This window comes from Mytilus galloprovincialis, chromosome 9, assembly GCF_965363235.1.
Source record: "Mytilus galloprovincialis chromosome 9, xbMytGall1.hap1.1, whole genome shotgun sequence".
Taxonomy (NCBI): Eukaryota; Metazoa; Mollusca; class Bivalvia; order Mytilida; family Mytilidae; genus Mytilus; species Mytilus galloprovincialis.
The window spans coordinates 24659029-24681555 of record NC_134846.1 but is presented as its reverse complement, the minus strand read 5'-3'; the positions used below and the strand labels follow the sequence as shown (position 1 = coordinate 24681555).

General features: G+C 33.9%; 1 protein-coding gene across 1 annotated transcript in view; it reads left to right on the top strand.

Moving 5' to 3' along the window:
- The first annotated feature begins 489 nt into the window (after positions 1–489).
- LOC143044687 (epithelial sodium channel subunit alpha-like) overlaps positions 490–22527 on the top strand; it is a 43127-nt gene continuing 21089 nt past the window's right edge. The window contains exons 1-9 of the mRNA XM_076216752.1: positions 490–641; positions 2199–2618; positions 8365–8490; positions 9581–9696; positions 14437–14517; positions 15509–15600; positions 15899–16062; positions 21251–21337; positions 21813–21933. Coding sequence (XP_076072867.1) covers positions 621–641; positions 2199–2618; positions 8365–8490; positions 9581–9696; positions 14437–14517; positions 15509–15600; positions 15899–16062; positions 21251–21337; positions 21813–21933 — 1228 coding nt within the window. The 5' untranslated portion in view covers positions 490–620. The remainder of the gene's footprint in view (positions 642–2198; positions 2619–8364; positions 8491–9580; positions 9697–14436; positions 14518–15508; positions 15601–15898; positions 16063–21250; positions 21338–21812; positions 21934–22527) is intronic.

Sequence of the window (22527 nt, the reverse complement as noted above, 5' to 3'; positions counted from 1 at the left end):
ATCAGCAACCTTTTATTTTTATATATATATTTCAACTTGATTTCTCGACCCTATCAAATATCACGAGGCTTAAAAAAAAAAGGCGACCAACTCAGCCCTACCACACATTGCATAGCAAGTCCCACCCTCCTAAAAGGAGTGGGGTCTTAAACAAATCTTGTTCAATTTCTTCGACAAAATTAAGTCGAGTGCTGAAGCCATTAAACGATAACTTTGTTTAAATCTTAGCATGCAAAATTTAATTGAGGATTATAATATACATATTAAATTCATTATATTAGCTGAATAAAAAATTATAAACATGAAATACTAAGACGCAAGAAATATCAAGTGCTGTAAACCAAATTTTACATGTTCGCTTGTGACTGTAACTCGTAGTAGCCCACAATACATTAAATGCGACTCAGTGTGTCTATTGGTCAATGTCGTGTTTTACATTTTGTATTTTGGTAATGGCAATACACTGTGGAGTGACGTCAGAGTGGTCAAGTTAGCTGAATGTGAGTATTGTTAACCTCGTTGATTGTATCGCCGAAAAGGGTTAGCAGTCGATTGTTTAGTAGCGACAACATTGAATAACTCTCAAGGAATTGTTGGACCAGAATATCTTCTGCTGGACTATGGATATAAATATGAACGATGTAAGTTTTAACAAATATTGAAGTTTTCCTGTGGAAATAATATTCCAGAATATTCTTTCCGTTTGAAACTTATGTTATGAAGGAACTTCTATTCTGTGACAATGGAAGGGGAGATTTATACATATCCATAGCTGTCATAATTACCTATTTTGGATATTATAGCCCGATTCTGGCAAAATGGAAAACTGCGCTTCCCCAAAAATGATTTACAATCCCCCAATTGAATAATCATATTTTATATGGCTATAAAAAGCTTTAAACTGAATCATGTCACAAATCTATTAATTATTTTTTAAAGAATTACGTTCTGGACTGGTGGTCATTTCTTTCTTCTTGCATATTACATTCTTTATTTTTTATCTATTTTTCCCATAATCATATTTTCTATTTTAAAATCCAATTATATTCTTTTATTTAGTGCCTTACTTCTCTATTTTTATTCCTCAGCACTTCATTCTGCTCCATTCTGTAAACCCCTTCCAGACCCTCAACAATTGTATTTTTTCAAAGTTTTCATAAACTTGTAACTTCTCAGGAAATCAGGTTAATGTTATTTATCTATTGGAATTTTTTTTTTGCTGTATTTTTCATGAATATTTGCTATTTCACTTTATAAAAGTGTGTTTACACTGAAAATATTCCTCATTTGGCTGTGTGATGTGTTGTCTCCAACCTGTAAAAGATGCACCCATTCACATTTTAGGGATTGAAAGTAAAAAAAAACCGCCTTCAACGAAAACACTATGTTATATTTCAAATGTCTTCACTTAATAATAGAGGTAAACATATATGTGCTCATTTTATTTGTGGTCTATATTATGATGGTATACTAAACCTCTAACAGGAGGGATTATTCTTGATTTTCATACTTAATTTAGATCTGGAGTTAGCATGTCAGTAACTGATAGTAGTCCTTTGTTAATGTATGAATCATTGTCACTTTGTTTATTTTCTTTTGTGTCCTATTCTGACATCGGACTCGGAGTTCTTTTAACCTGATTTTACTGTACGTATATATTGCTGTGTGTTTGTTTTACTACATTGACCAGAGGTATAGGGGAGTGGTTGAGATCTAAAACAAAAACAACGTTTAACCCCGCCGCATTTTCTTAGCCTGTCGCAAGTCAGGAGCCTCTGGTCTTTGTTATTCTTGTATGGTTTATGATTTTAGTTCATTTATACATTTCGGAGTTTAGTATGACGACTATTATCACTGAACTAGTACACACTTTGTTTAGGGGCCAGCTGAAGCAAATTATCCATTTCCATTCTCAATTTTATCCTCTTATTGTCTCGCCTTGACGGAATCGAAAAACAAGACTTAGGTGGTGAATTTTCTTCTTGGATCAAATTTATGACATGCTGGACTCAAGAACTGTAAAAACTTACAAGACGATCCAGTAAAATTGTAGAAGCAACTTTTACGGTCTTATTTTACAAACACATCTATTCAGTCTTTGTATTATTCACAAAATGATTTAACTGAATAATACAATATATAATAGAGTATTATGTTTTATTTAACAGAAAGTGTAAATAATCATCGTTTATTTTAAGAGTGGTACTGGTAAACATGGAAGAAGCAGAAGCAGAACATCTATAGGCTCAGCAGGGAACACAAAGTCTTTCAGACGTCTTTTTTCACGATTTTCAGAGAAGACATCTATGCAAGGTGTATTCTACATATACAGTGCTAAAAAAAGTGCACAAAAGATCTTCTGGGTCTGTCTTCTCATCGCTTGTACTATTGGGATGAGCTCACACTTGTACTATCTTATTAGTCAATTTCTGGAGTATCCAGTGAATACAAAAATTGAATTGGGATTTAGTAACCTCATTTTTCCTGCAGTGACTATCTGTAACGTGAATCCAATTCGTAGGAGTAAACTATATATGGCTACAGCAGAACTCCAACAAGTTGCCGCACAATTGCAAGCTATGGATTTTTGGGGGTACGAATCATCGACACAGTCACAGGTATATATAATGACGAAAAACTAAAGCATACGGTTGTTGTCATGTGATTCTTATATATAGAATGTAATAGTTCTAACCTCTCTTTTCCAAATCTAATACCATAGCATCCGGCCACCATACATCTAAGAACTGAGTCAATGCACTGTCAGACATCTTCCTATTATAATTATAATGGTAATCGAATGCAACTAAATTATCACCCCATACAGCGTATATCAAGCGTGTGTCCATTGTTAAAGGTTACGTGTACATGTGTGGGTGCTTGTTTCTCTCAGAGTGTTGCGTATATATAAGGCCTATGTCCATTGTTAAAGGTGACGTGTACACGTGTGGGTGATTGTTTCCCTCATTGGGTTGCGTATATACCAGGCGTGCGTCCATTGTTAAAGGTGACGTGTACACGTGTGGTTGCTTGTTTCCCTTAGTGTGTTGCATCTATATAAGGCCTGTGTCCATAGTTATAGGTGACGCGTACATGTGTGGGTGCTTGTTTCTCTCAGAGTGTTCCGTATATATAAGGTGTGTGTCCATTGTTAAAGGTGACGCGTACATGTGTCGGTGCTTGTTTCCCTCAGTGGGTTGCGTATATATCAGGCGTGTGTCCATTATTAAAGGTAATGCGTACACGTGTGGGGGCTTTGTTTCCCTTAGTGGGTTGCGTATATAAAAAGCATGTTCTATTGTTAAAGTCGCTTGTACACGTGTGGGTGCTTGTTTCCCTCAGTGTGTTCCGTCTATATAAGGCATGTTCCATTGTTACAGGTGACGCGTACATGTGCGGGTGCTTGTTTCCCTCAGTGTGTCCTGTCTATATAAGGTCTTTGTCCATTGTTAAAGGTGATGCGTACATGTGTGGGTGCTCGTTTCCCTCAGTGTGTTGCGTATATATAAGGCGTGTGCCCATTGTTAAAGGTGACGCGTACATATGTGGGTGCATGTTTCTCTCAGAGTGTTGCTTATTAGGTCATAGATTTATAATATGAAAATGTTTTGTCGTTTTAAGTAAAAATTCATTGATAATATCTATATATATATATAACTCGTCTAAACATCAACTTAACAATGTTAGATCTTTCGCAAATTTTTGGTTCTTCCCTCGCCGGGATTCGAACCCATGCTACTGTGATATCGTGACACCATATATATGCACAGTGACACGTACCAAAAAAATGTTTCAAAGCATGCGGAAGAATATCCCCAAAGAACGTTTTGTAAGACCTCCGTCAACGAACGTTAACCCTGCATGGAAGAATGTGTTTTGCGGGAAAATATGAATGCCTACTCATATCCAATCTTTTAGAAAAATCAAATTTTTACAGAAGAGTGTCTACCATGCACTTGCACTGCACTATTATTACAAAAGTAGGATAGAACGATATACAAATGGATGAAAATTACATATACATGTAACTAATGAATATAATATATAACAACAAACCAGTGTATACTGATTTGTATCACTACAATATACATGTAATAGTTATAACGGCGAGGTTGAATTTCCTGTCATTCATTCATCATCCACGCACGAACTTGTCTCAAATATAATAATAAACCTGAGTTTCAGGAATAAAGATGTGATTTTTTTCTGTGATAAGTGCTTTTGGCCATCCACAAGAACTTGCGGTCACCCGATGTTCAGTACTTTAGTATTTTGATTACCTATTAATTAGTTTGTTTTGTTCACGCATCGTTGTCAATATAATGGAATTTGATTCAACTGTCATACAAGTCACTGGGGTAAAGCTGATGACCGTAACTGCATTCACGGTCATCCCAAGATGTCGGATGAAAAATTAGGTCAGTATCTGTATTGTCTGTTAAAGTGTTTCTATATCATTTTTGTCGAGCCTGCAACTTTTGTTGCAGAAAGCTCGACATAGGAATAGTGATCCGGCGGCGGCGGCGGTGTTAGCTCACTTCTTAAAAGCTTTATATTTTAGAAGGTGGAAGACCTGGATGCTTCATACTTTGTATATAGATGCTTCATGTTACGAAGTTTCCGTCAGTCACATGTCCAATGTCCTTGACCTCATTTTCATGGTTCAGTGACCACTTGAAAAAAAGTTCATATTTTTTGTAATGTTGAATTCTCTCTTATTATAAGTAATAGGATAACTGTATTTGATATGTGCGTACCTTGCAAGGTCCTCATGTCTGTCAGACAGTTTTCACTTGACCTCGACCTCATTTCATGGATCAGTGAACAAGGTTAAGTTTTGGTGGTCAAGTCCATATCTCAGATACTATAAGCAATAGGGCTAGTATACTCGGTGTATGGAAGGACTGTAAGGTGTACATGTCCAACTGGCAGGTGTCATCTGATCTTGACCTCATTTTCATGGTTTAGTGGTTTTAGTTAAATTTTTGTGTTTTGGTCTGTTTTTCTCATACTTTATGCAATAGGTCTACTATATTTGTTGATTGGAATGATTGTAAGGTGTACATGTCTAGCGGGCAGATGTCATGTGACCTTGTCCTCATTTTCATGGTTCAGTGGTCAAAGTTAAGTTTTTGAGTTTTGGTCCTTTTATCTAATACTATATGCCATGATAGGTCAACTATATTTGGTGTATGGAAATATTTTATGATCTTTATGTCAGTCGCGCAGGTTTTATTTGACCGTGACCTCATTTTCACAGTTCATTGCACAGTGTTAAGTTTTTGTGTTTTGGTCTATTTTTCTTAAACTGTAAGTAATGGATCAACTATATATGTTTTATAGAAGCATTGTTAGCTGTACATGTCTGCCTGGCATGGTTTATCTGACCGTGACCTAATTTTCAAGGTTCATTGGTCTTTGTTTAGTTATCTTGGTTAATGTTAAGTTTATGTGACAGTTGTAATAAAGCTTAGCTTTATACTTAGGACTATCAACATAATATCATTGATTAGTATAGAAGGCGAGACATTTCAACGTGTGCACTCTTGTCTTTACTAAGCATACATTTGGACGATGTAAATTTATAAAATATTCACACGGAAATCACAAATTACTACACAGAAATGTGTATGAAAGAGAAAATTGGATAAAAAATCGCTAAGATGACCGTAAATCATAATCGAGATGACCGTATAGAATAAGCGATTCATAACAAGGGTCAAAGATGACCGTAAATTTTAAAGGATGACCGTCAATTCTAAGAAAAATCCGTATTGGTATTCATAGCTTTTTGTTGAGTTTGTCTCAATAGAGGCTTGGGGAGCGGATATAAATATGTTTAATCAATGCCGTATTTTGAGTTAATGACAATGATAGTAAATTGTGATATTTATTGATGAGGACATTAAAATTTTAATACTAAATTGACAGCGTTACGATGAAAAATTTAAGAAAGAAAAAAAAACATAAATTAAACATATGAATATCCGGTAATCGAGCCCATGTGTATGGTTCCAGAGGAAGCAGATTAAAACCTAAATTTGTCTTGATATGTTATAACATTTCTATTTATACAATTTGACAAGGTTCCCCCTTGTTATACGCTATTCATACCATCTGAAATAAAGAACATTTGCAATGGTAGTTGAAACGATATTATATCAATGGATGTACATACATTGGCATTTTAAAAAAGGTGGATCTATTATTTAAGAATTGAATGCTTCTTTTTGTAACTTCATTGGGGTGTAAAAGGGTTGACCGACGTACATTTTGTATGAAGCGCGGAAGCGTTTCATTCTAAAAATGTGCGCACGGTTAACGCATTTACAACGCTATGAAGTTACAAAAAGAAGCATTTCCGCGCTTCATACAAAATGTACTTCGGACAACGCTTTTACACCCCCAATGAAGTTACAAAAAGAAGCATTCAATACTTATAATTACATATTTTAGCTAGTATCATGAAAACACGAATTTTATCTATTTTTTTATTTCATTCACCTGTGCACTTTATTGTGGGACCTCGTGTTATCAAGAATAAGTTTTATTGTGTAATGCAATTGCTTAAGTAATAACACGTGATGTGCAGTTAGCCAATCAGAATAACGTATTATAATGAAACATACATCTTTCTGATGAGTTAAGCCTTTTTCAACTGATTTTTATAGTTCGTTCTTTGGTTGTACTGTTATACCACTCTCCCAGGTAAGGGGGAATGTTGGAATCCCGCTAACATGTTTAACCCCGCCACATTATAAATGTATACATGTGCCTGTTCCAAGTCAGGAGCCTGTAATTCAGTGGTTGTTGTTTGTTTATGTGTTACATATTTGTTTTTTATATGAATAAGGCCGTTAGTTTTCTCGTTTGATTGTTTTACATTGTCATATCAGGGCCTTTTATACCTGACTATGCGGTATAGGCTTTGCTCATTGTTGAAGTCAGTACGGTGACCTATAGTTGTTAATGTCTGTGTCATTTTGGTCTATTGTGGACAGTTGGCAATCATACCACATCTTCTTTTTTTTTTTATATCTAATGTAATTATATGACATTAAAAGGAATCCAAGAAATAAAAAAAATCTACTGACTTGTATTTGGAGGCTTTATATGGTGAACTAATGTAAGTATTTGAAGCACGTCTTATTTTCTTCTACCTATAGGATAATACTCTCTTATAAATTCGTTTTATACAAATTGCAACACGATTAATCATTTGATACAAAAAAGTTAATACAAATACGGATATTTTTTAGAATTGACAGTCATCCTTTATTAATTACGGTCATCCTTTACAAATTACGGTCATCCTTTTACCAATCACGGTCATCCTTGTTATATGTTACGGTCATCTTGAAAATATTTTGATGATGATTTACGGTAATCTTAGCGATTTTTTTAAATCCAATTTCCTCTTTCATACACATTTCTCGGTAGTAATTTGTGATTTTCATGTGAATCTTTTATACATTTACATCGTACCAATGTATGTTTTGTAAAAAAAATGATATAGAAACACTTTAACAGACAATACAGATACTGACCTAATTTTTCATCCGACATCTTGGGATGACCGTGAATGCAGTTACGGTCATCAGCTTTACCCCAGTGACAAGTAAAAGGTTTATCCAGATATATAAAAAACCAGGTTCAATCCACCATTTTCTACATAAGAAAATACCCGTACTAAGTCAGGAATATGCCGTTGTTATCCATTCGTTTGATGTGTTTGAGCTTTTGATTTTGCCATTTGATTTTTGAATATTCCTCGGAGTTCAGTATTTTTGTAATTTTCCGTGTTTTATGCCATTATCATCTTGCTTAGTTTTTTCTTTCTTTTTTTTTTACTAATTCTGACATCGGACTTAATTCAATCTGAGTTTTAACGTGCGCATTGCTGAGTATTTGTTTGATCTACATTGGCTGGAGGTATAGTTCCATCCCGCTGCATTTTTTTCGGTCCCAAATCCGGAGCCTCCGGCCTTTGTTAACTGAACTAGTACATTTTTGGTTTGCAGTCCGCCTCCGGGTGCTGGATTTTCTCGTTGTGTTGAAGACCCACTGGTGTCCTTCGGCTGTTTTTTACTCGTTGGACAGGTTGTTGTCTATTTGACACGTTCCCCATTTCCCCTTTCAATTTTATGAAAAACTAAAGTGTTATCTGTCAAGCGCTTTCTATCAGACAATCGTTTCTTAGCGGTTACCTCATCAAAACGGTAGAAGTGGTTTATATTATATTATCGTATTTCTTAATTCATTTCAAAACTACCTTCTGTAAAAATAAGAAGAATATACTATTGAAATAATTCGCACAGAAGTCAAAGTTAATGTCATGTTTTTAATTCAGAAGTATAATTTTAGAGAACAACACACAGCAGTACAACCTCAGGACAGAGCAGTACTACCTCAGGAGATATCAGTACTCCCTCAGGAAACAACAGTACTCCCTCAGGAAACAACAGTACTACCGAGCCTCCGGTCTGGCAGGTATGTTTTGAAATCGTTTCGTTATTATGCAGCCCAAAACTGGAATGAGCTACCTACATGTAACCATTGTCGTAATGGAAAAAATCAACAATTTGTACGAACATGGCATCCAAAAAAAAAACCCAGCTTATGTCAGTGTAGTGCATGTATAAATAAATAAATAAATAAATAAATAAATAAATAAATAATCTTTATTTCAAGAGGATGATCCCATTAGTTAAAAACTAATCTTCCTGAAAGTCCTCAAAATAATAATAACATATTTATAAGTACATAGAGTATTATAAAGTTATATTATACACAATATACAATTGTATTTAAATAATAATGAAAAAGCATATCAATTTGCACAATTGATGAAAAATTTGTAACATTTTGTTTTAAAAGATACAAGTGTATTACTCATTTCTATTTCATTTGGTAAACTGTTCCATATTTGAGAACCTGTTGACATTAATATAATAGTAACCCAACTGTAAAATAAAAATGTTGCTTACTTTACATGTATAAGTATGTGAAACCAATAGTGGTATTTCAATGACATTTCGTATGTAGTAACATTTGCATTGGTACATCCTATTTCCATGGAAATTACTTGTCTCCGCCCTAATAGTCATTGTCTATTGACAGTTAATATTTCGCATATTTAGTTAAGTTTGTAAACAGTTTGAATACAACCCGCTAATGTTAAGTCAATTATACTGGGTATGCAGTTGTATAAGCATTCGCAAGTCTTTTTATGGCGCAGCCAACTCAGCATGGATCATCAACTTTGAAACTTTTACATTGTGCACAAATTAAACAAAAAGTTAGGAACTACTTCTTTATCACCATTGGCATTTCTCATTTCTATTGGTTATTTGGTCAAACACCACCATGGTTCATTGCTTTGAATGGTTTATATATTCAATGTTTAAATATTGCCACATTAATTAAATATTTACGTTATACTATCGAATAACAAAAAGCCAAGACACATCTTTGTGTCCACAGTTTATCTTATTAACATTCACATTTTCTTCAAAATTAAATACAAGCCAGATAAACATTTGTGGCAACAGTTTATTGTTTACATTCTACTACATTTTAGGAAGACCTTGATTACGACTATTCTGATTACTATATTGATGATGATATTGGAAGCATAGTAGACCTGAGACTTGTGATGTTAGAAAAATTCAGAGGGTTATATAAAGAAGAAAACCGGTAAGATTGTTGATTTGATTATTATAATACTTTTTGGGACTCGAAATGATATAGCTAATTGAATGCATATAACATCTGGATGATAAATCCTTTTTTGATGCCAAATTTAAAAGTAACATTTCCTCAACTCCTCAACTTTTGTTCTCTAAACTTCGTACTCTTATTTGACCTTTTTAACATTTTTTTATTCGAGCGTCACTGATGAGTCTGTTGTCGACGAAACGCGCGTCTGGCGTTAATATTAAATTTCAATCCTGGGTTCTATGATGAGTTTATTTACTAAGCTTTAAATAATTTGGACTACAAATAACAAGGTCTTATTTGTTTTTTGGCTGAAAAACGACGAATCTAAGAATTCAAATTTATGTGGAGCCAATATAGGACAATGGTGTTGATTAACATCCCAGGCCCTTTTGTTTTCTACGTAATTAATATTACCAATTATTAACAAGTTCCGGGTTGATTCCCATACTAATATAAAAAGATGGTCGACAGAAACCAGAGGAACATTCACACTCATATGTCGAAAATAAACAGACAACCCCATGGCTCAAAAAGAAAAAGGCCGATAGACAAAAAATCAAACTTCAAAGAACACAACATAGAAAACTGAAGACTGAGCAAAATCGCTGAAGCCGTTGAATCAAAATTGGTATAGAAATAAAATCTTTTTAGTGTTGATTTCTAAATAAAACCATTGAAAGGCGGAGTTGAACAACTGGAAATTGTCAGAATCGTTTGATGGAGAAAGTAGACAACATATAGCAGTATATATAGTACGTGTGTCAGGAATACCAGAAAGTGCAGGTGAAAACACCAACCTCATTCTACGAAAGCTATTTAAAGCTAGGTTCACACTGCCGATCAGATCAACTCGATGATCACGATTGTCCAAATTTCCACGACCAAGCGAAACCAAATTCTTGATCGGGCATGTTTACGACTTCTACCCGACTTCTATTCGACTGTACACGAACTTAAATCGACCATTCGCGACCCCTTGAAGACTCCAACACGACTCCAACCCGACCACTAATTGTATACATATTCGATGATTCCGACCAATTTACGATCTCTACACGATCTTTACTCGACTAGCTGGACCAAATAAACTATACTCGATCTCCGCCTGATCTCGGCCAGAACAGATCGACTTGATCGTATAGGGGTCGTAGGGAAAGTCGGGTATGTACAATTTCAGTATAAACCGTCTGAATTTTTTATATCACCCGCTGTAGCGGAGTGGGCACTAAGTGTTACCCTTGTCCGTCCGTAAGTACGTAATATACGTACGTCCCAACATTTAGTTTCCGTTCTCTAATTTTATTTGGCCTAAATCAAATTCTATGAAACGTTGGAGTTATGCTCAATACCATAAAACACAGATCAAGTGCACATTTGGGTGGCGTCACTTTTATCGTTCTTGGGTAATGACTCTCTATAGCGTTATATGCAAGCTGGGGCATTATCTGTGTCCCATATGGACACATTCTTCGTTTATTTGGTTCGATTCAGTAGTTCACAAAATGTCTGAGAAAAATTATACATTTAAAGTATCTACATGGAAATAAAGTAGTTGGATTATTTGGCAAATTGGTTAAAGCTCAGATAGACAGGTTAATAGTTCTGACGGAGCTTGAAGAGAGCATAGAAGATGAACAAAAAGGGATAGAAAGCAAAGGGCTCAGAGAATCTAGATGATACAATGGCTGATACGGCGTGGGCAATATAAATTGTGATCACAAAAATACTGAACTCCGAGGAAACTGGAAAGTTCCTAATCAAATGGTAAAATCAAAAGTATGAGAGATTTGCAGCAGCTCAATAATTATAAAAGTTATAAAAACTTCCTGAAAGTAAAGTAGGACGCTGATTTGTTATGGGAGTTTTGCTGCTCTTTTCTTGAGATTTGTCACTCGATATGTTAGATAGCAATATACATTAATTTTACCTTCCCCTTTGTTTGCCTTCTAACAAATTAAGCCTTCTGTTTGTGTTAAATATGTGCATACATGTATGTATGTAATCAGTAATTTCCATAGATCTGATACCCAGTAGTTGAATGGTTCAAGATATTTCTTTTTTGTGTATCCATGGCAACAACCTGCTCTTTTTTTTACTAATAATATGGAAAAAGGGGGTAAAGATGTCACATGTTTTCACAAAATTTGGACTAAAAATAGAATTTCAATCTCCTGGAGGATACTTTTTCTGAAACTGTTTACATATATCTTTCACGAATTCAAATAAAAATTCATTTGTCTTTCGTCTCTTTTTTTATATGAAATTGCGTTAAAAAGTGTAGGAAAAAAGTGTTTGTAAAAATTCGACCGTACGGTGACATATAGCTGTTAATTTCTATGTCATTACTTTCATATTTTAAACATTCTCTGGGGCCGAAAGGCAGGATCTACTTTCCTTCCGTAACACCTGAGATCATCCCAGGTTTTATTGGGTTTCGTGTTGCTAAGTTTTTGTCGAGCCTACAACTTTTGTTGCAGAAAGCTCGACATAGGGATAGTGATCCGGCGGCGGCGGCGGTGTTAGCTCACTTCTTAAAAGCTCTATATTTTAGAAGGTGGATGACCTGGATGCTTCATACTTTGTATATAGATGCTTCATGTCACGAAGTTTCCGTCAGTCACATGTCCAATGTCCTTGACCTCATTTTCATGGTTCAGTGACCACTTGAAAAAAAAGTTCAAATTTTTTGTAATGTTGAATTCTCTCTTATTATAAGTAATAGGATAATTATATTTAATATGTGTATACCTTGCAAGGTCCTCATGTCTGTCAGACAGTTTTCACTTGACCTCGACCTCATTTCATGGATCAGTGAACAAGGTTAAGTTTTGGTGGTCAAGTCCATATCTCAGATGCTATAAGCAATAGGGCTAGTATATTCGGTGTATTGAAGCATTGTTAGCTGTACATGTCTGCCTGGCTTGGTTCATCTGACCTTGACCTCATTTTCAAGGTTCCTTGGTCTTTGTTTAGTTATCTTGGTTAATGTTAAGTTTATGTGACAGTGGTAATAAAGCTAAGCTTTATACTTCGGACTATCAACATAATATCAATGATTAGTATAGAAGGCGAGACATTTCAGTGTGTGCACTCTTGTTTGTTTTCTATGGTGTGCTATGTAGACTGATGTTTGTCTTCTCGTCGGCTTTCGTTTTTCGCTATGGCTGTGTCGGTTTGTTTTCGACCTTTGAGTTTGATTGTTATTTTAGTATCTTTTGTTGTCTCTCTTTTAAAATTTTAAACCTCCTTGCAAAAGTACAGACGCGTACTGTACATGGAGGAATTTGTGCATTGTTAAAAAATAAATAGAGACAACATAGTTTTGCGGAAGAAAAGTTACGGGAGTTAATCAAAGCGGCGCACATATTAATAGAATCGTGTATGGCCGTATAGAGATCGAAGAGTTGTCGAATGGGGTCGCGTAGAGATCGGGTATTGGTCCAGTTGGTCTGGGATGAAAAAAATATATAGGTCGCAGTGATTATGGAGCGATTGGGTATTGGTCGAGTAAATCTGAACCACATATCGTACAGGTTTGCGTTGATCGGGAAATGATCGGAAATAAGTCGAGCAAAGATCGAAATGATCGAATACTGATCGGTAAACCAATTGTATTCCGACCAAATTCGATCTCCATACGATCCTTTCCCGATCAATTCGACCACTACTCGACAAATTATCGATCTCTTCACGAATGACTGGCTTCTCGATCCTTACTCAAATGTTTTTGACATGTCAAAAACTCTCGGGTAGAAAGTCAGATCGATGACGACCAAGGTAGACCACCCGAACATTCTTGTCGATTGAGTCAGACCAGTCTCTCGATTGCTTAATTTGTCTTAATAGGGATTGATCGAATTGGTCTGATCAGCAGTGTGAACCTAGCTTAAAGAAAAATATCCTGACTTTAATGATTTAGATGTCGAAAAGACTCTTCAAAATGGCCCTCTGTCACCGCCTAATTCAAATACACTTACAGAAGATTCTGCAGATAGTTATGAATCATCAGCTGAATTCATCACATCAGACACGGAATAAACATATGATACTAACAAAACGAGTTAAAGAAGGCGTATGTACTCTAGTTGTGTTTTGGTCAATTTTTCTCAAACTTTAAGCAATAGGTCAACTATATTCTATGATTGGAATGATTGCAAGGTGAATATATCTGTCAAGCAGGTATAATCTGATCTTCACATCATTTTCATTGGCCTATGTTTTTCCTGGCTAATAACTGGTCAACTATATTTGATGCATGTATTGGTTTTAAGGTGTAATTGTCTGTCGTCTGTCTGACGACAGGGTTCATCTGTCCTTGACCTCATTTCGTCGTTCTTTGGTCATTTCAAAATACCCATGGTTGGAACTATTTCTTTATACTACAATCAATATGTCATCTATTTTCGATTACTGTTTAAAGGTGTACATATATTTCCAATTTGGTTTACCTGACCTCATTTTCTTAAATCATAAATACTTGTTGGAAAACTATATATTTAGAACTATCAACATAAAACCAAAGGTCAGTATAGTATGCGAGACATTTCAACATATGTACTCTTGTTTCAATTCAATCGTAATATATTTTATTTTGATTCCTGTAGTAGAATAAAGGTGACAAGATGTTTTAGCACAATCATATTTACTCTCGTCCCTCTACAGTTACCAACCAAACATTTATTAATTTGAGTTCTTTGTTTTAATTTTTTTTTACAGTACAACCAAAGAAGAAATGGGACATCAAATAGAAGATATGCTGATATCATGTACTCTTGGAAAATTTAAATGTTTTGCAAGGTGATACTTACACTAAATATTTACCATGTGTCTACTTTAGTATATGTATTAATACATTCTGTGAATATTTGACAATAATTTGTTTCCCAACTTTATTATTACATTTTCCCCTCTTAGGGAATATTCTTTCAAATCCAATATATGGTATCTTCATTTAATTTAAATTGATATAAGAAGAGAGAGGGACAAAACATAGCTTTCATATTCGAGAGAAGCAAAAAATTACCAATTTTTTTTTTAATTAAATAAGACATTTCCTCTGTACAGCTAGACGCTGCATGGGTTTTTCTCTTTTGCAGTCTTTGGTTTTAATTTATGTGTTCCCAGTGTAATAGACTGTTATATATGACAGTTAAAATTGAATATATGAGGCAATTAAAAAAAGTTTCTAATGAAATCAATAAAAATGGTGAAATTAATAAAGTTGGAGAAATCAATTTAACGTGCTTTCATTGAATGTTGTATTGATTTTTTTTCTGTCGAAATAATTTGAAGTAAAAATCTCTTACATATGTTGATTTTACTATGTGTAAGTCAACTGGCAATTGAAGAACAGAAGAAAATAATCTTCCATAGTGGTATATAGTTGTTTGCTTTTGATTCCGGATAATTTCAAGCAGAAATGTTAAGTGTGAAGACAACAGTTGAGTTTTCCCAAAATGTTTTGCTACGAGTCATGTTCTTAAATGTTTAATTCATTCAAAATGGGGTTTTTAATGTTATTTCCATTTTCTTCTCTGTTCAACCATGATATAGGCATTGTACTTCTTCAATTGTCAATTTTGACTACCTTTTTGTTTTGTCTTATTTAGAATTACATATTTCTAAACCACGAATAATAAACTTGATTTTAATAATCCATAATCTTTAATAACACAATAGCCCTGTGTACACCAGTCTCGTTAAAAGCGCCCATTTGTTTAAGTTCTTCATCTTGGAGAATGAATAATTTTGTATTTCTATCTGAAAATTATAAATTTGTATATTACAGCAACTTCACGGTAGTACCGCACCACGTGTATGGGAATTGTTTCACACTTATGACAGGAGATAGGAAGATTTCCAAAGCAGGACCATCAAATGGTAAACTTTTAATTTGTTTAGTTTTTGCAACTTATGAATACAATTTAAAGAATCCAGAATTTATATATCATGTTCAACCATTAAAATTGAAACCATAGAGTCAATTTTTTGATAGAGGGCTGTTATATATATTAAAGACCACGCGATTGATAAACATAAAACAAATACAGGATATTGCGAAGTGAAATTTGATAAATTTATCATAGGTCTCATGGCATTTTATCTGGCAATTATAATGATTTAAAACATTGAAAAACGTTAACATTACATTTCAATACAATTAACTTGAATCTTGTAGGACTTTCGATAGTTCTTTATATGGACAGACTCGAATATCTCAACCAGATTTCTGAAGGGTACGGGGCACGAGTACAGATACATGACCGTGATACCTACCCATACCCAGGAGAGGGAGGGATTTTTGTGCCAACAGCAAGTGAAACAAATATAGGCATACGCATGGTAAGATATATTATTATTTTGAAAAGTCAGTTACAATGCCTAAATATTTCCCATTGTTCATGTTATCATATTAGAAGTCAAATTCAATGCCTTAGCGTACTATTCCTTATTGTTGTCCATGGTTTTTGTCTCGCTTGACGGAGTCAAAAAGCGAGACATAGATATGCTGTTTCCGGCGTCGGCGACGGCGGCGTCAACAATGTATTTGTTTGTGATTATGTAGTCTTGTTTCGTGGCAAATGAATACACCAAGACAATATATAGTTATGGATTCTTTATTTCGTTCTATATTGTAATCCAAAATAAATACCCTGTAATAACAATACATTATATTAATGGATGTAATATAATTAAGTAACTATATAAAAGATTTAAAACATTATGTTAACAATTATGAACAAGGAAACTGTTTACTTTTCCAAACATTTCAATAATAAAAGAATACTATATAATTTCATTAAATCGGAAATAGTGATCTCCAATTCTATTGTCTCATGAATACATCTAAATACCAAATCTAGTCATAATGCATATGTCGAGGCATTAGTAATAAACTTTATAACAGTAATGCAATGAACTGTTAAATACCAAATTTAATAAGTATATTTAAAAATAACATATACATGCAAAGCAAGAACATACGTGCAAACAAAGCATAAAGCACTTTCTAAAGCAGACAATACAATAAGCAAAACGCACATAGATTCAACATAACAACCTACCTCACAGGTATTTGTGAAGGCTTGAATACAATTAAAGTACGATCACATCAGGTTGATGCCGACATGGTGGGTCATCAATATGGAATATACCTGCAGTACAAATATTAAATTCATAACTAACCTATTCTGCATATCAAAATAAGATAGTTATTATCTTTATCAATTTATGAATTTATTTAATATCTGAAATTATTATAAAACATTCATTCAATAAAATTCAATAGTTTAATCCATTTACTGAAATTTAGCTGTTTTATATAATTTACTGTTTTAACCATAAAAGCACAATTATTAAAGAGATTTAAAGTTCTTTTAAGTTTTCTATTGTTACACTTGCATATCACATCTACACATCATTCAAACATGCATTTATTCATAACATTCGTAAATCATGCATACATATAATTAGAAGGATAGATAATTAATATATTAGTATAAGAAAAATAACTGACCTTATAAATAGGAAAACCTAACTCCAAATAGAATATAATATTACAATTTACAAGACAATGAAACTGGTGTCCATTACACAAAGTGACCATGTAGAAATGTAAAGTTCCCGCCAAAGAATTGACCACTAATCAATACCAATAAAACACAATTGAAACACCTGATAAAAGTCACACCTGAGCGAACCTGAAATATACACTCCGTATAGTTTAACCATGCAATAATATAATACTACAGTATTACTTATATATAAAATACATATATCCTAAAATAACACTTTACCACAATTATGTCTAGTTAATGGTGAACCATTAGTGGTAAGTCAAAGATATTTGGTATGCAGTTGTATTATCATTGGCACATCTCATTACCATGGAAATTATTTGGCCCCGCCCCCTCAGTTATGGTCTATTGACCTTAAAACTTTTGCTTAGTTCTCATGTAGTTTGTGATTAGGTCAGTTTATGGAGAACCACTAGTGGTAAGTTAATGATAATTGGTATGCAGTTGTATAAGCATTGGCATATCTTATTTCCATCGAGATTATTTGGCTCTAACTCCTAAGTCATGGTCTATTGACTTTGAAATTTTTGCTTAGTTTTCATGTATCAGTTTGTGATTAGGTCAGTTTATGGGGAACCAATAGTGGTAGTTTAATGATAAGTAGTATGCAGTTGTATAAGCATTGACATATCTAATTTCCATGGAGATTTGAGATTTTGAGACATAGGGATAGTGATCCGGCGGCGGCGGCGGCGGCGGCGGTGTTAGCTAACTTCTTAAAAGCTTTATAATTTAGAAGGTGGAAGACCTGGATGCTTCATACTTTGTATATAGATGCCTCATGTTACGAAGTTTCCGTCAGTCACATGTCCAATGTCCTTGACCTCATTTTCATGGTTCAGTGACCACTTGAAAAAAAAGTTCAGATTTTTTGTAATGTTGAATTCTCTCTTATTATAAGTAATAGGATAACTATATTTGATATGTGCGTACCTTGCAAGGTCCTCATGTCTGTCAGACAGTTTTCACTTGACCTCGACCTCATTTCATGGATCAGTGAACAAGGTTAAGTTTTGGTGGTCAAGTCCATATCTCAGATACTATAAGCAATAGGGCTAGTATATTCGGTGTTTGGAAGGACTGTAAGGTGTACATGTCCAACTGGCAGGTGTCATCTGACCTTGACCTCATTTTCATGGTTCAGTGGTTATAGTTAAATTTTTGTGTTTTGGTCTGTTTTTCTCATACTATATGCAATAGGTCTACTATATTTGTTGTATGGAATGATTGTAAGGTGTACAGTCTAGCGGGCAGATGTCATGTGACCTTGACCTCATTTTCATGGTTCAGTGGTCAAAGTTAAGTTTTTGAGTTTTGGTCTGTTCATCTAATACTATATGCCATAGGTCAACTATATTTGGTGTATGGAAATATTTTATGATCTTTATGTCAGTCGCGCAGGTTTTATTTGACCGTGACCTCATTTTCAAGGTTCATTGCACAGTGTTAAGTTTTTGTGTTCTTAAACTATAAGTAATAGGTCGACTATATATGTTGTATAGAAGCATTGTTAGCTGTACATGTCTGTCTGGCATGGTTCATCTGACCTTGACCTCATTTTCAAGGTTCATTGGTCTTTGTTTAGTTATCTTCGTTAATGTTAAGTTTATGTGACAGTTGTAATAAAGCTTAGCTTTATACTTAGGATTATCAACATAATATCAATGATTAGTATAGAAGGCGAGACATTTCAGCGTGTGCACTCTTGTTATGTATTAATTTGTGATTAGGTCAGTTTATGGGGAACCACTAGCGATAAGTCAATGATATAACTATGCAGTTGTATAAGTATTGGCATATCTCATTTCCATGGAGAATATTTTAATTTCAACATTTGCATTATTAAAATAACAAAAAGGCGAGACATATCTCTGTGATAACAGTTCATTCTAAAAAAAATAAAGTTAATCGAAAGATATAAAGACCTTGTTGAAAAATATTCTGTATCAACTTCACAAATAATAACCGATGGTCTTGAAATATAGAGTTTGTGTACTGGCGTTGTTAATCCTCTTAATAACGTATTTTATTATTCTTTTGTTTGACTTTTTGAATATAACTTTTGCTGTTTAGTCTATTTTTTTGTAATATCCGCTTGACAAGGGTATGTACTCGTCCATCCTGTTGTCGTTTTATTGTGCTATGTTTGATTTTTTGTTTGATTGGATTTCATTTTTGCTAATTTGCCTTGTCTATCTTGTCTTTCATTTTTTGCTATTGTGCATTGCATATATGCCTTTTGTGTTTCTTTGCTGCATATTAGTTTGTTTTTATAGTGATTAAGATTATGACACAATTTTGACTGCTGTACCCTATTTTTTTAACATTTTTACCTGTTATATCTGTTTGGTTTTTTCACACGGCGTTGTTAATATAATGAAATTTTATGTCACTGTCATGCAGGTTTGAGGTTCAGCTAGCTGTAAAACCAGGTTCAAATAACCATTTTCTACATAGAAAGATGCCTGTACCAAGTCAGGAATATGACAGTTGTTAACCATTCGTTTTGGTTTAATTTGGCTTTATATTTTGCTATTTGATTAGGGACCATCTGTTTTGAATATTACTCAGAGTTCGGCGTTTTGTACAATACCTTGCTTTTTATCGGTGTTGTCCATGTTATCCTATGAAAAATCAGTTACAATGCCTTACTTGTACGCACTGTTTTCCATGTAATCATTTGAAGTCAGTTACGATGCTTTACTTTTTCTTATTGTTATTCATGTTATCATATGAAAAGTCAGTTACAGTTCATCACTTTTTATGGCACCCTCAACGGAGTTGGGGTGACATATTGTTATTCTACGTTTCTTTTTTTTCTTATTATTTTTTTTCTTGCAACAAATTTTGTCCAGGGGATTTCTTGAAATCCAATGGACCAATGTCGATGGAACTCTACTATAATAAGGACCCCCACGTGCAGAGTTGCAGGAAGCATGGAATGGTTCAAGATGGCTACCGTTTCCATGGAAACAGAACAAATGTGAAAAAATCTAGTTTTTGGTTTTGGTGAACTGTTTGGATATGCTTCAACTCAGAATCATTATATTTTAATAGAATGTAGGTGCCCACTATATACAGGTTTTGGATGATTTTGGCTCTCATTGGAACTACTCTGTTGCCATGGAAACTACACCAAAAATTCCAAAAATCTCAAAGTGCTACAAATTTCATGAAACTTCACAGTAACGATGAGCAACATTGTAAGATGTGGCATTTGGAGTTTGAATTTCCAAAATAGCTGTTGTTACCATGGAAACAATGCAAAAAGGTAAAAAATTTCAACAACAAAAATTAATATGCTGCAAACTGAATGAAACTTTACAGGAATAGTAGCTAGCATAAGCACAGTTGCATTTTGAAGTTGGAATTTTCAAAATGGCCGCCGTAACCATGGAAACAGCAAAAATATCAAAAATTTCAAAATGCTTTAAACTTAATGAAACTTTGCAAAAATGTTACTAGACATCTGTAGATGCACTCTTTGACTTTGGAATTTTCAAAATGGGGGAAGGGTGCCATCCATTATTGCTAGCAATTACAAATCTAGTTCTTACTGTTGTCTTTGTTATCATATGAAGTCAGTTGCATTGCCTTACAGTTTCTTATTGTTTATTTAAAAAATCTATACAAAGATTTTTCTGATAATAAGCTGAAATATATTATTCGGTGATATTACAATTGATGAAAAAGAGGACGGGATTGTGGTTGCGAAAATTTAAACATATCCGTGTTATGTGTAACACATCAATTCGAAATGGTCAACCAACTCGTGATGGCGTTCGTAAAACATTCGAATGGATAATTTCCTTAACTTTACCATTTGGAACCCCCTTGGTTCAATAGCTTCCTTGTAAGCAACGACCCTCTTTATCGGCATAATTTGGGAACAACCATTTAACTTCAAGAGAGCCTTCTAATAGTTATTTAAATACTATTACACTAATGTTTAGGTTACCATTGAAAGACAAGATGAACCATATGGAAATTGTAGTGGAGACAAATATAAAGACGTATATGGATATAAGTATACTCGATATGTGAGTACATAACATTTTTTTAATTAAAAACAATATGTCAGTTAAAATCAATTTCTTATATATACAAATGAAATCAAGTTGAAATTAGGGTGGTTAAACCATGAGTCGAATAATATAAGCAACATCCTGAAAAAAAACAAGAAAAAGGTAATTAATTAATTATCAATTGTACCTGTTTACAAAAATATCTGATTAAGAACTGCATACTCATGTTTTGATGCTGCATTTGTAAACTACACACTGTTGTTCATATGTTAAATGTAAAGATTAATAGAAAACTGAGAAGACATTAGTGTCATCGGATGAATAATGAATTTTAACAGTAGATCTTGAATTGAAGGCAAGCTTGCCAGCTCTGAAGAAGAGCCATATGTTATGGTCACCTATGTTTTCTCCCCCCATATCTCCCTTAATTATATTTTTTTTAAGAATTGTTATTTTATTTTACAATTTTACTATGAAGCATTATTTTTAGCTATGTCAGACTATGTGTTCCCACAATAAGACCTTCCAAAAATGTGGCTGTCATGTACCAGAAGCGACGGAAATCATTCGTAGGCCATCCGACGTAATTGAAGTATGTTCAAATCACACACGTATGTACTTGAAGAAATTGTTAACTTGAACACCGGTAAAAATATAATTGATTTCTAAGGTTTTGTGGAACTAGACAAAATTAAAAATTCCCGTGATTTTGGTAATTCTACATCTTATAATGTTCTGCCTTGTTGATAACATGTGTGTCGTATTTATTAAAAAAATATATAATCAATAGGTAGAAAATCGTCAGGAAATAAACTAAGTACGCTGATTTCTAACATTTATATGAAATATGAATTTATTTTAGATAGTAAAGACGTATATTATAAAATTCGTTAGAAATAGAGTTATCACACATGAGGTTTTTATATGCAGATTAGCGGAGCATTTTGTAATTATTTTATTTTTACATATGACACCAGAATGCCATCTGGTTACCAGAGAAATATTTACATTGCAATAAATGTCTCTGATGAAACTAACCTAGTTTGAATGTTGAAAACCTTACTTGCAAATGCTCATATGAGCTTTTGCTTCACATACACATTTTATCAGACCACTCAAACGAACTGCTGCTAACATTTTGTACTTGTGAAAATTAGTTGACTCATATGATTTTATTATCCGATTATCTCCAGATAATGATGATT